The sequence below is a fragment of the Malus sylvestris genome, chromosome 12 (assembly GCF_916048215.2).
Source record: "Malus sylvestris chromosome 12, drMalSylv7.2, whole genome shotgun sequence".
Classification (NCBI taxonomy): Eukaryota; Viridiplantae; Streptophyta; class Magnoliopsida; order Rosales; family Rosaceae; genus Malus; species Malus sylvestris.
The window spans coordinates 31,814,704-31,828,328 of record NC_062271.1 but is presented as its reverse complement, the minus strand read 5'-3'; the positions used below and the strand labels follow the sequence as shown (position 1 = coordinate 31,828,328).

At 35.8% G+C, this 13,625-nt stretch overlaps 3 protein-coding genes across 7 annotated transcripts; 2 read left to right on the top strand and 1 right to left on the bottom strand.

Moving 5' to 3' along the window:
• Positions 1-240: 240 nt before the first annotated feature.
• On the top strand, positions 241-3,522 carry LOC126594063 (leucine-rich repeat receptor protein kinase HPCA1-like). Its single transcript, XM_050260265.1, has 8 exons — positions 241-343; positions 794-1,378; positions 1,504-1,527; positions 1,629-2,060; positions 2,170-2,285; positions 2,535-2,795; positions 2,874-3,074; positions 3,164-3,522. The coding sequence occupies exons 1-8, from the start codon at positions 241-243 to the stop codon at positions 3,233-3,235; spliced, it is 1,794 nt and encodes a 597-aa protein (XP_050116222.1). The 3' UTR covers positions 3,236-3,522.
• Positions 3,523-8,401: 4,879 nt separating this feature from the next.
• Positions 8,402-10,259, top strand: LOC126593982 (bidirectional sugar transporter NEC1-like). Of its 2 annotated transcripts, none has more exons than XM_050260183.1 (6): positions 8,402-8,572; positions 8,795-8,831; positions 8,958-9,168; positions 9,290-9,451; positions 9,548-9,667; positions 9,763-10,259. In XM_050260183.1, the coding sequence occupies exons 1-6, from the start codon at positions 8,524-8,526 to the stop codon at positions 9,985-9,987; spliced, it is 804 nt and encodes a 267-aa protein (XP_050116140.1). In that variant the 5' UTR covers positions 8,402-8,523; the 3' UTR covers positions 9,988-10,259. The 2 variants fall into 2 exon arrangements, with proteins under 2 accessions (XP_050116140.1, XP_050116141.1); XM_050260184.1 differs by having other exon boundaries at positions 8,549-8,651.
• A 31-nt stretch (positions 10,260-10,290) lies between these two features.
• Positions 10,291-13,492, bottom strand: LOC126593979 (uncharacterized). 4 transcript variants are annotated; one of them, XM_050260171.1, is made up of 8 exons: positions 13,309-13,492; positions 12,555-12,877; positions 12,281-12,455; positions 11,697-11,874; positions 11,512-11,595; positions 11,116-11,223; positions 10,620-10,889; positions 10,291-10,512 (listed from the first exon to the last, which is right to left on the bottom strand). In XM_050260171.1, exons 2-8 carry the CDS (start codon positions 12,856-12,858, stop codon positions 10,414-10,416), a joined length of 1,218 nt encoding a protein of 405 aa, XP_050116128.1. In that variant the 5' UTR covers positions 12,859-12,877; positions 13,309-13,492; the 3' UTR covers positions 10,291-10,413. The 4 variants fall into 4 exon arrangements, with proteins under 4 accessions (XP_050116128.1, XP_050116129.1, XP_050116130.1 ...); XM_050260172.1 differs by having other exon boundaries at positions 12,281-12,452; XM_050260173.1 differs by having other exon boundaries at positions 12,561-12,877.
• Positions 13,493-13,625: the final 133 nt, after the last annotated feature.

Here is a 13,625-nt window from a genome sequence, read left to right as displayed (position 1 = left end):
GGAAATTTCAATGTTGTAAGAGCAGCTGGCTGTCTCAGAACCAAAACTAGCAGAAGCAAAGAATATATCCCTATTCGTTTTTCGATGTCGACGAGGAAGGCTAGGGTTTCTAATTTCTATAAGTTTTCAGTTCCACTCTTGCCTTGGAAAACTTTCGGCTACATTGTAAATCGTTCACAAAACATAATTTTCTTTGCTTAATTCCTCATATTATTGGTGTAGGACTTGTAAAAAACTAATATGACACCAAGAAACCTTTCTTACAAAATTACCATCTTACTCATTGTCGCTTATTTTATCTTAACTTTTGCAGATGATTTATCTTCACCAGATGATCCCTCAGGTCCTTTTATTTTTTACTTTAGTAAATATATATATATATATATATATATATTTAATAACTGTTGTGAGAGTTGAACTTGTAGCTCCTTCCAACAAAGGAGAGACTTGGTTCCATTAAACCAAAGGATCGCCTCCACTAAGGAGGCATAGTCTCTTCTAGTTTATTAAAATGACTGATAGCTAGATAAATTAATTGAAATATGTCTTTGAAATGAAATTTGTTTGACTCCTTCCATGCAACAATTTTTCTTTTTGCGTCATCATATTGATTTCATTTAGTAACGAGAAATAACTCTTTACATGTAAGGAGCCAAGCAATGTTTATTTAGGTTATCTATTACTTTGCAGCCTTTGTGTCTAGCTAGGAAGATTTATGATTGTTTGAATTGTAGATGCAAACATTTGGAACACACATGCTTATAAGATATCATATATGCATGACTTCTTGCAGGAGGCTGTGTGTTAAATTTCACATCCATTCCATACCAACCAACTGGGGAGTGCCTCTCTCGCGTAGGACATAAAATAAACGTTTGGGGAAGCTACCGCACAAGCCCGTGCTGTCGAAATGTCCTCACCACCATGTCCAAAGCCTTAGCCATTCACTCAGTCAAGACTCAGGGCAGTGCCAGTGTCTTTCTTCCAGAACAAGAATGGAAAAACTGCAGCGGCCCTTTTCAGAAGGAGCGAAACGTGTCTGCAAAAAACTGTCATTTTGATGGCCTTTACTACGGTAGCAGTGCGTGCTCGAACACAACTCTTGCATCCATCAAGAAAGAGCAGGCCTTCCAAAACGCGATAAGTAATTGCTCAAACCTTAGCAATGCATTTGAGGATGTTTGTGGAAATTGCAGCAAGGCCGTATTAGATTTGAGGGACGATTTGCTGGAAGCATATGATGTGAAGGATGGGAACGCAACTGAGACGGGCATATGTGCTATGGCAGCTGTTATTTCTGTTTTAGAAGAGAAGATGAACAATACCTTTTCGATCGACAATGACTATATGTTTTGTATGTCTTTGTTAGACACCTTCGGTATGAAAACTACTTCAATGCCTCATGCTTGCTCAATTAACTTCCTATTTACTCAAGTATTTTTATGATTCTATCTGCTTAATTAATTTTCTGTTTCTTGTGTTTTCGCTTTCGGTCCATTGCAGAACCAGGCTACATCAAAATCAAATGTAAGTACAGCTATAGTACTATTTCAATCTACTCTATTTGGTGAAAATTGACAACCAAAAGTTTATGTGTCCTCAAAGAAATTAATCATTTAATCTATCAGATTCATTGGCAGAAGCGATACTTTCCATCTTAATAGGCATCACCGCAGTGACGCTGATCATCCTGCTGATAAAATTTGTGACCAAGAAGCAGCCTCAAAAACCGGTTCACTCAGGACCGATTACTACATGGTCTGGCTTGTACAGGTTCTCCAAGGCCGAGATTGAGAATGCCATTAATACTGAAAGAAAGGACCTTGGACGAGGAAGCGCTGGTCAAGTTTATAAAGGGGTTCTTCCGAGCGGGCAAGTTGTGGCCATTAAGCACATAAACAAGAGCAACACATCCGATTCATTTACTAGAGAAGTGGAAGGCCTTTCGAGGATTCGACATCCAAACTTGGTTTGCCTCTTTGGTTGCTGCGTCGAAGATGGCGAACAATATCTTGTGTATGAATATTGCGCTAAAGGGAATCTAGCTCAACACCTCCTAAGTAATTCCTCTGATTCTTATCGATTTCTAGAACATATTTAATAAGTTAATCATCTTGGAAATGCTTTTTCTTTAAGGATCACAAAAATAATTTCATTTATTGCGATCAGGTGACGATCCTGTCTTAACATGGGAAAGAAGAGTTAAGATTCTAAGAGATTGTGCACTTGCTCTGAGATATCTCCACCATTATATTGATGGATGCATTGTCCATAGAGATATTAAGGTAATAATTAAACGTGGAGAACAGATTCCCGCACACCCTTTATCTTCTTTGGCACATCTCTCTTTACTTCTGTCTCTTAATTTTCATTTGATTTATTCAACCTAAAGTCTAAAGACCAGGATAAAAAAAGGAAGGTATGCAAAAGGAGAAAAGTAATGTGTGGAAATCATTTCCTTTAACTTTGATATGATTCTCCAATTAATTTTTTTTGAGTATATTGATGTTGATGCTTGGTTGCTGAATTTGTAGCTTACAAACATCCTTTTGACGGATAACTTGGAACCCAAGCTATCTGATTTCGGGCTGGCAAAGATGTTGGGTATGGAGGAGACCAAAGTATTTACAGATGTTAGAGGAACCATAGGCTACATGGATCCAGAGTACATGACCAATGCCAAGTTAACCTGCGCGAGTGATGTCTACAGTTTCGGTATTGTTGCTCTGCAACTGCTATCGGGGCAAAAAGTATTTGAGCTGGATCTTGATGCTAGAGACCAACTAACAAGAAAGGTATATACACCAGTTTATTAGCGCCGAGAGCTAGAGAAAGAGAAGATAGATTGACAATTCTAGTTAATTTTTTTGCAGGCAAAGGATATAAGTATGAACAAACGCCCTCCTGAGGATCTTGAGGACCCAAGACTGAATGGAAATGTGAACAAGGCGGACTTTGAATCGATCCTTCAAGTTGCAGTACTTTGCGTTGCCAAATCAAGCAAAGGCCGCCCTACCATCGGTCTTGTTTTCGAAGAGATGGACAAGGCTTGGAAGAACACTCTTGCTGACATGGTTAGGCCCCTCAAAATTTATAGCTCATTGGTACACATATATACATGTGCTGTATTGGTAATCTGTTTTCCTCTTTTCTCTGAGTGCAGAAGGCAAGGAATAAGGGGATAAGTTCATCAGCAACACCACTGTCTATGTCTTCCGATGTGTTTTCAGTCTGACTTGCAATTATGATCAACAAAGTTTTTGGCTGTTGTGTGTCGGTCTTATTGCTGAAGAGTAAGATTGGAGTTAATTTGGGGTCTTTGGCCGCGTTTGTTTGGTGTTTAATTACCGGAAAATATGTACAAATAGAATTAGAGGACTTTAAACCGTGGTTCATATACAGTTTAGTTTTTGTTTAATGTTCCTTAATATTAAAAGTTTGTAACAAATTTCTATTTACGCATATTTTCCTTAATTATTAAGAAATAACGATGTAATTAATATAATCTAAGGTGTACCACTACCACTGCCTCTTGCATAGTAGTTTCCGCTACGTACCTGCAAATCATTGTGATATGTGTGCATATTTATTTCTCTTTACCCTCATTGCTTGTCATAAACGAGAAAGATATATATAATGCCTTTTCACAAATTAAAAGAAGAAAGATTTCCAAGCTGGTCACAGATAACTCCTTAAACTTTGACAACATATGAGCTATATTTTAAAGTGATTGGGCTACATCATAAGAAAACAAGGAAACTTTCAAGGGGATTTAATTCTGACCAGAAAAGTTGTACTTGCATCATCTCGTCTTGTATTCTGGCAAAATGCGCTTATGATAATATGTTATTGGAATGTGAATACGAACCATGTTCACTGTGCAATAATTCTTGTTTGAATATGTGGTCGAGATTGATAGTTTAACATGTTAGAGAATAGGATCTCACATTAGTTATATGAAAAAAAATATATATATAATTAATCTGTACGAGTTTTCACTTTTAATATTACCAAGGCTCTTTGTGATAAAACCTAACACCTAGTAATAAGTGGTTAAATTGAGACAATATCAGTGATATTGGTGGTGGACATGTATGGGCTTATAAAGCTTATCATGGTATCAAAGCATATTATTCTTTCGACACGTCATGGGCCCGATTTACTGGGCTTGAATTTGCCTCCTTAAGTTGGCCTTTCAAAAGTTACGCTACCTCAAGCTTAAGGATATTGATTGAATGGACCATGGAGCCTAAATGATAACTTGACTCTCAAAAAGTTGCATTAGCTCTAGTCCTTGAATGATGACCCGACTCTCAAAAATTTGCGTTGGCTCTAGTCCCTAAATGATGACCCGACTCTCAAAAAGTTGTGTTAGCTCTAGTATAAAAATTTGACCAACTCTCGATGTGGGAAATGGTTTCCCTTGTCATCTCGTGAGGGGGCGTGTTAGAGAATAAGATCCCTCATCGGTCCTATGACAAAAATGATATACAATTAATATATGAGAGTCTCCAACCCTAATATCACCAAGACCTTTTGTGATAAAACCCAACATCTAGTAATAAGTGGTTAACTTAAGACAATCAGTGATATTGGTGGTGGACCTTGCATAGACCCAATGGCGGATTCACTCTTGGACTCGGGTGGTCCGGGAACACCCGAACGTCCAAAGAAGCATATGTGAGACCCTCTGAGGACCACCCAATGGTGTGAACATGTGGTGGAAGAGAGAAAACCACCATGGCTTTGTTGTTCTTAGACCTTGGTTACAACGAAGAAGAAAGACTTTTTCTCTCCATTTCCCACCTGACCAACTCTCATTTTTTTTAATTGTTGTCCAATCAGGTTGTTCAACCCTAGCATTGTAATTAGCAAACAGATGGTGTATTACTCAACCAATATTTTTACACCATACGTTTCACACCGTTACTTTTAAAAATTCCCTATAAATTCTTACGACATCTGTAAAGTATTTCATAAAATACTATGAACTCGTAGTTGCTTGCACTTTCATCTCATACCATCAAATTCACTAAAATACTAAAACAAAAATTCTGATATTTTTGTATGTTATATGTTGAATAATAAACCTCAAATTCTCAATACAAGTACATTTTTTTTTTGTAAGTGTAAATAGACATGTACTAACTTGTACGATATATAGTAAGTTTACTTAAATCTGTCTTGCCCACTTAGGCTTTTGCCTAGATCCTGTCTAGGCACATGGGCGCCCCAGCTCACCTCCGGACTGGTGCCTAACATCCTTTAATTAAGACCATCCAAAGTTAGAACTTTGAATTTGCCACTGCATAGACCTATAAAGTTTATCATAAGAATATGCATTACAAATATCTGGCAAGTTTGCCCCATTGGGTCGATCGAATATGGCAGCGTGAATGTTAATCCTCATTTTGGATAAAACCTAGTTGGTACGTAGATGATGAGTGTGTGTGGTGCTTAGAATTCCACGCTAAGTTACCAAATGACAGAAAGATTTAGGGCAAACAGCCCAGTTATATATAGAAAGTGTTGTGAGAGCCGTCTCAGTGTTTAAATGGAAAATGGACAGAGGGATCATCTAGGTGTATTCAATGTTGCTTCTAAGAAAAGGCCTCATGGACGGCCATTAATTAATTATGGTAATTATTATTTAAGTACTGTAGTTTCATTTCTCTAAGTTTTTCTTTGTGGAACTTGACTACAATACGTTTAGAAGAAATTGTAGTAATGATCCTTTAACTTTAATTCAATTAGAGCAATGATCATTTTAATTAAAAATTCATGACCCTTGCCCCTTAACTCACCAAAATGTGCAACTATGGTTTTTTTGTTAACTCCATCAGAGCTTTAGTTAAAATGAGTCACATGTCACGCACGTGAGACTGAATCAAAATAGCAAATATGGAAAACTAACTGAGAAAATTGTAGCAATGTTCCCTTAACTTTAATCCAAGTGGAGCAATAATCCCTCCACTTTAACTCAGTTATAGTAATGATCCTCTACCTTAACTCAGTTCTAGTAATGATCCTCTACTTTAACTCAATTGTAGCCATGCTCGTTCCATCATGACACATTTTGACAGAAGTTCTGTCAAAGTTGACGAAACGACCATAGTTGCACGTTTTAATACCAATTACAAATTTTTAGCTGAGAAACCATTACTCCAATTAATTTAAAATTGAGAGATTATTGCTACTATCTTCGTTTTGGACCACATGCATTTCACAATTTCGCATATAGGGTTATTATAAAGGAAAACTAATGAAAAAGGCTTGAAAACTTTGAGTTTTAATGATAAAGACAAAATAAAGGGTAAAGTGAATAGTACCATGATTGACTTTTAGTGTAAAAATGTGATTTTTTGTTAAAGTGAACAGTACCAGGTGTTTTTCGTTAAAGTTCCCTTATTATAATTCTAAGAAGAATGCATGTTTAAGCCTTATAACATGTTTTTTTAAAAGTACGGAATTTTCTGGTTTACTTTTGTAGTGAAAGTGTTATAACAAAAAAAACCCGAATTGGTGTTATTAATTCCAATCAATTAAGTGAACCACATGATAAAGTTAACAAAATGGAAACTACGGAACCTAAATTAACACTTACGGTAAACTATAAGTACAAATTTCGACTTTTGACCTAATTTGCGATGTCATTTAACGGCATTTCTCTTGGCTAACCTCGAACCGTTCCATCAACACCTCGCATTCGGATGATAATTATAGGATTATTTTAGCTAAAATGATTTCTTAAATTGGCAAAACTCTTTATTTTGATCTCTAACAAGGATCGATAGAAGTGATCCATGAATTTGTTCACCATAAATAATTTTGGTCATTCTGTGAAAAACTATCAATATACTCATTAAATTGTCATTTAAACGACTATATGACCACCTTTTTAATGATATTTTGTTAAACCAACACTTTCATATAACGAGAATATTGACAGATTTTTTACAAAATGATCAAAGTAATTTAAGGTAAAAAAACTCATAAATCACTTCTATCAATTTTTATTATCACATATTAAAGTAAAGAGTATTTTAAGCTTCAAAACGACCAAGCAATCAAGAAAGATGAGTAATTCATGTACAATCCAATGATTCCAATCTTTCCAAACCAGACAAATGCTTTTACTTTTCTGCAACCACAAAAATATTCTACTTTCCGTTGATAGTCGATTGTTAAAATTAGGGTTTTACTTTACATTGCAGGTAAAGTCTCTTTAGTTGTCACATCATAGATAGGTACTTTCTAGCTAGCTAGCTATTATCCAATATTTGCTCACAAATTGGGACATGTTCCCATCTTGTGTAACCATCCCAAAGTTAAGCAGATGCAGAAGCAGGGAACCTTCAATAAATGGAGTATCTTATGAACTTTTTAAATTGTATAGATTCACAATTAAAAAGTTTGTATTCCTAGAATGGCAGATCACACTTCCCTAACCATTAAAATATAAAGATATTTAAATATAATTTTAGAAACAATGGTGCTATTAGAACACATTCTGTGCCTAGTGGACAAAATGTTAATAACTTGGATTTAGTACCCTTTTTAATCTATGTGTTTTACTTGAAAATTTTAATTTAACCAATATAGTCATTGTGTTTTAATATATTAATTATTTTGTGTTTTTATTTGTCTAATTAAAGTGCAGGAATGGATAACAAAATGCAAAAGTTTATTCAAACTCAACATAATGACCAAAAGAACATAAAAAATCAAGCAACAACGGAATTAAGATGGTATTTAATTCTTGTCTACTTAATTGTTGAAGAATGTAAAAGAGTCACACATCTAATACTTGACAAAATAAATTATAGGGGTGTGCTATCCACACATCCATTTTTACTTCTCCCACACCTCTTATTAATTTATGTCTTTTGATATTTTTCAATTCATCCGATCCAACGACTGAAAATTAAAAGGGTGTGAGAGAAGTAAAAAAAGGTGTGTGAATATCACATCCCAAATTATAACTTATATTGAGTAGTGTTATTTCTAATTACATGTTTGGGTAGCAAAAAGTTAAACTATACGGGAGGAGTGAGTATTTTCATTCCCACACATGCATGAGTACTCAGCCATTTTTTTTTCCAAAAGTACTCAGCCATTGAGTAGGATAACTCTGTAAACAAAACCTTTGATGGATGGTGGACACGATGTGACATCACGATCATGAAACTCAACGCTTGGATTAATCTACGTAGCACAGTAATATATGGGCAGCTCATGGATGCCATGTGGTTTTAGGATTTCACATATATAATAAATTAATATTATCATCGTATATAAACTGTGAACGAGGATGGAAGTTTCATTTCAGACTTGTCACGTAATTGATGAGTTGCCTAACTTTTTAATTTCTATCTTGCTATAAAAGGGTACCTGAGAAATGGAATCCTTAAGCTTTTTGCAGTGTCGAATTAACTACTGCAAGCAAAGGTGAAGAAAAAAGCTTCACAAAAAAAAAAAAAAAACTGCAAAGTTGAAAACATATTCTTCAGTCATCAGCTCACGATGCGGTTCTTGAATACTGAACAACTGGCTTTTATATTCGGTCTCTTAGGTTTGTAAAATATGTATATAACTGTATATATATCAGTTTTCTTTCTCTTCCGTTCATATGATTATATATAATTAAGGAGGTAATTAGTTAAAATGCTCACTCAAACTTCATTCTTCTAAAAAAGTTCTTTAAAACATCTAAAATTTTCAAGTTGTTTTACGATATTGTTCATCATGTTATCTGATTCTGACATGACCTGGGATTATTTTCATTGTTTCTCAGGTAACATTGTGTCATTCATGACGTTCTTGGCGCCAATGTAAGACCCCTTAACATGAAAAATAATTAATTCACTACGTACTTAAATGTCCCTATCCCTAATTCACATCTTTATGAATAAGTTGCACTACCCTAACACTCTCTCTCTCTCTCTCTCTCTCTGCAGACCAACGTTTTACACAATATACAAGAAGAAATCATCGAAAGGGTTTCAATCCATACCTTATGTGATTGCCCTACTAAGTGCGACTTTATTGTTGTATTATGGAGTCCTCAAGACAAATGCTTATTTGATCATCAGCATCAACAGCATCGGAATCGTTATAGAAGTTACTTACCTGATCCTCTACATTGTATACGCATCCAAGAATGACAAGGTCAGACAAACATTATGCATGGCTCTTTTTTTGTTTTATGTTTGTCAGGAAGTACTGAAGAAAACAGATATGTATGCTAGTTAATTTGGATATATGCTTATACTTTGATCATGGCTCGCAGATTACTACATTGATTTGGATCCTGCTAGTAAATGTAGCCGCTTTAGGGTTGGTGCTGGCAGTCACCTTCTTCCTTCTTGGAGGGACAGTGCGCATAAGTGCCGTTGGATGGATTTGTGCCGTGTTTAACATTGCTGTATTTGCTGCTCCTCTAAGCATTATGGTACTTATTAACTAGTTAATAAATTAATCTTTATTTTTCTTTAAATCTAGAATTACGGCAATCACTGTCATTTGACATGGATTTACATTCCTGCAGAGGCAAGTAATAAGAACCAAAAGTGTGGAATTCATGCCATTTTCTTTGTCCTTTTTCCTGACACTTTGTGCCACCATGTGGTTCTTCTACGGATTTTTTACAAAAGATTACTACATTGCAGTAAGTACCAATTCCCAATTTCAATTCTTGGAATTTTCAGGCTACCTAACCCTTAATTTCGAAATCTGACACGAATGGTTGTCGGGTGAGCGCAGTTACCAAACGTATTAGGGTTTCTCTTGGGCATTGCCCAAATGATCCTATACATGACATACAAGACTTCAGGAAACAATGTCGAAGAGAAAAAGAGTACTCAGGAGATGAAGAAGTTGAGCTCGACCAATCGTCCAAAGTTGGTGCGCAGCGTGAGTGAATATCCAAGATCAGATAAACTAAATCAGATTACGTATGTCTACGAAGCAAACGATGAACACGTATAGTGCCCACAGTTTAAGCTCAAGATTGAAGATTTGATATAAATCGAGCCTTAATTTTCTGTTCACCCATAGTGTATAATTCATATATGAACAGTAGATGGTAACAACTCAAGGAATAAAGCCTTGCTGTGTACATGCAATGGTTTTATTTACAGTCGATATGTGATGCCTTGGTTCTGTGCAATTCCAGAACTTTTCTATCTTGTGTTGTAAGAAAGCATCTGAGCCGAAGCATTTACCGGCAATGAAGTCATCGAATCGCAAAAATTTCATTAACTATATCAACAACGCGAGATACAAACAGAATTGCAAGAAATGTTAAAACAGTTGCATATTATTCATCAAATGTGCCGAATGTTGGGACATAAAACTCAGGATATACACAGATATGTCGCATAGACGGTGATCACTGATTTACAACTTGCAATTTCATGTTAGATAATGTTCACAGCTCAAGAAGTTATCCCATATCAACTGCATATCTTCCTTCAGTATCTCCGAAATTGAGCTGGCTTCGACATTCTCCTCCTTAAAATTGAAAGAAAAGGAGATTTCAGCACACGATAAACCTTCTGAAATAAATCTTCTATTTCAGCACATGAAAAAAATTGTCCCAGAGAAAAGGAAGCGTTTACCTGTAACTTTGACAGGACCTTTTTCAACATCAGACTTGTTTCCCAAGTAGCTTCCCCAGTTAAGGTTCTAAAATCAAATCGATCAGCATGTCTCACTTTCAGTCTCAGCGATGAATTTTTATACGTATTAGCTATCACATGCCAAACCCCAACAACTTTGTATTTATCTCCAGAAGACTCCTTTCCCAGAGGCCATCTCAACCCACCCTTCACATCTGGATCTAGAATCGCCAAACTAATCAGATCCCTAATGCTTTGCATATCATCATCCTGAAATATCAACAATTCACATGATCACAGAACCTCAATCCAAGCTGCATAAGTTCAGGTGTGCATCCAATATGGTAAAACCTCATCGTCCAGTTACATTTGCAAAAAATATCCTATTGTTTGTTTTGATTGTGGTTCCATGATAAATAGGTTATAAATAATTGCTTTTCTGAAACAAGAAGGAATAGAAATGTAAATTTATAAAGGACAGTGTGAAGCAGCTTACAGTCAGATCTGTTACGAGTCTCTTTGTGCATAGCATTAGTCTCAGGTCCAGATTCTTAGTAGTGCATGAAATGTCCACGACCATGTTACGCAGTTGATTCAGTTCAATCTAAAAGAAAGTTGGTGTTGCAATGTAAGTCTTAGTAAACAAACTCTACACCAAGCAACAGGGAAGAGTCTGGAAAACATTAATGACAGGAAAAGCTCCTCAGTCCTCACCAATTATTCCAAAAATTGGAGAGCTTAATCACATTCAGTGGTTGAACATCTAGTTATCTTATAACACTCATATTTTGCAGCATACTATTTTTTATCTAAATTATCTAATCAATATCGTGCTATTGACGCAACATATATGGTTTCATCAAATTTAGTTGGCATGAATTGGAAAACTTGCCTTGTAGAGTTGTAGCATTCCATGTTCTTTCATTACACGACACTTGCAGGAGAGAGTTGAATCTGGCCTCGTAGAATCAGACAACTATACAAGAAGAAAATAAATGAGTAATTCAATGGCTAAAGTCAGAACTATGGAAAACATGAACTAAGAACTCAGTAAGTTGACATGTCTAAAAGAAATACCTTTACTTGGTATACGTCTTTCTCCTCTTCGAAATCAACTCCAACTTTCGGGACAACCTCCTTTACAATCTTTTCCTTATATGAAACAGGGATGTTTGTGTGAAATGATTTCCTCAACTGTTTCAAGGTTTCAGTAGACAAATTTTTTGTGATAGATTCCATGTTAACCGACGGGCTCCTGATACAAAGATTTCAACAAAAAACTGTCTTTCATCTGCTCATGTACAACAAAGGAGAAGTACAAAATTCTTTTCTGTTGTTACAAAACTGATGTGAAATATGAGATGATTGACAGTGATTAAGCATCGATACCAAAATATAACTGTACCAAGTATCGAAAACCAAGGGCGGAGTTTTAGAATTGCTTCACTGTCCAACTCGGCATCCTACCTCCTAAAGCTAAAATGCCAAATGCAACCTTTTATCATAGTATAGACTATTTGTTCTTACTACAACCAGTATTCTGAGGCGGATAAAAGAACAACATAAAGGTAAAAAGGATAATCATATGAAAAAATCAACTAAATGAATGGCAAAATAGGCTCAATAGCTAACCAATGAATCAGATAATAGAGAAATCTAACCTGCGAAACAGTACTTTCCCCACTCTGGCAATCAAAGTAGGATTTACTTCTTTGAGCTTTGCACACTTCATTTCATTCCTCACATGTTTAAAAGAAGAAACTAAGTCTTCCAGCACATTTTCTGTTAGAGATTCCCCGGGGTTTCTTGGCAAATTCCATTTCACCTCACCGCCTTCTGTCACGTATCAACCATGAAAAACAAAACCAAACACATCCACAACCCAAGTAACAACATACAAGATAAACCCACTAAAAGAAATGTTAGAGTACTAACCATTACCTAGACTAGTATTGATTAAAGCTAGACGGTTTTCTCCAACCTTCGGCTCAGTGGACTCCAAGCAAATGGGCTTAAGATTAACAGAAGGCGGAAATTGGTTCTCCTCATCCAAACCAATCGTCAGCCATCTTGATGTAGAATGGTCTGCATAAACTATTTTTCCAGTCCATTCCACATTAGACTTATTATATGGCTTGTCTGTGAAGTTTTTCTTGAATTGAGGCGCAAGCAGCTCTGGAGCCGGCAGTGGCCTCTCCGGTTCCTTCGAGTGCCGCTTGTGCGGAGGAATGTAAGCCATTGTAAAGCTACAACTTAAGCTTAAAAAAACACAAAGATCAAAGTGAGGGCAACAGAAAAACGAAATGAAGAAAGGATTTAAAACAGAGTACTCGAATTTATGCAGCAAGAAGTGTTCTTTCTCATGTTTATTTAAGAATATCAAGCTTATCTCTAAGTTTCTTGGTTAATTTAACTATTCACTTCCAATTGGTTTCTGAGAAAATCAAACCTTTCATTTGTTTCGGAACAATTACAAAAATTAAAAAGAAGGGTTGAGTTAATAAAGTGAGAATCTGATTATGGTAGGGTTCTTTCCTAAAAAATTGATCAACTGGGTAATCATTATTTATCACTTTCTTGGAGCAAAACATATCTTGGAATTCATATGAACACAGAACAGAGAGCAGATATGATTCAAACCATCTATAAGTAGAGAGACAGAGAGAGAAGATGAAGGAGCTAAGCTTACCCAGTAATCACTACACAGAGGCAGACTGAAAGTTGAAATCTTGATGGAAGAGAAATTCGATGAAGATAAAGAAATTGGGGTGATCAACCGCCACTTCTTTCACTGTACTTATATATTCTCACTGTCTGCATTGCCTTGTGAGGTTTTAAAGAAAATAAAAATGGAATGGAATTCGAAAGATCGCACCTTTACTCTTTATACTTAACCCATAAAAATAATGAATTCCAACTTGCTACTTGCTAGAGGGTTTTTCTTCTTCTTTTGTCTTTTTAGAGACAACTTGCTGGAGGGTTATAAGTTTTTTGACAGTGCTATCT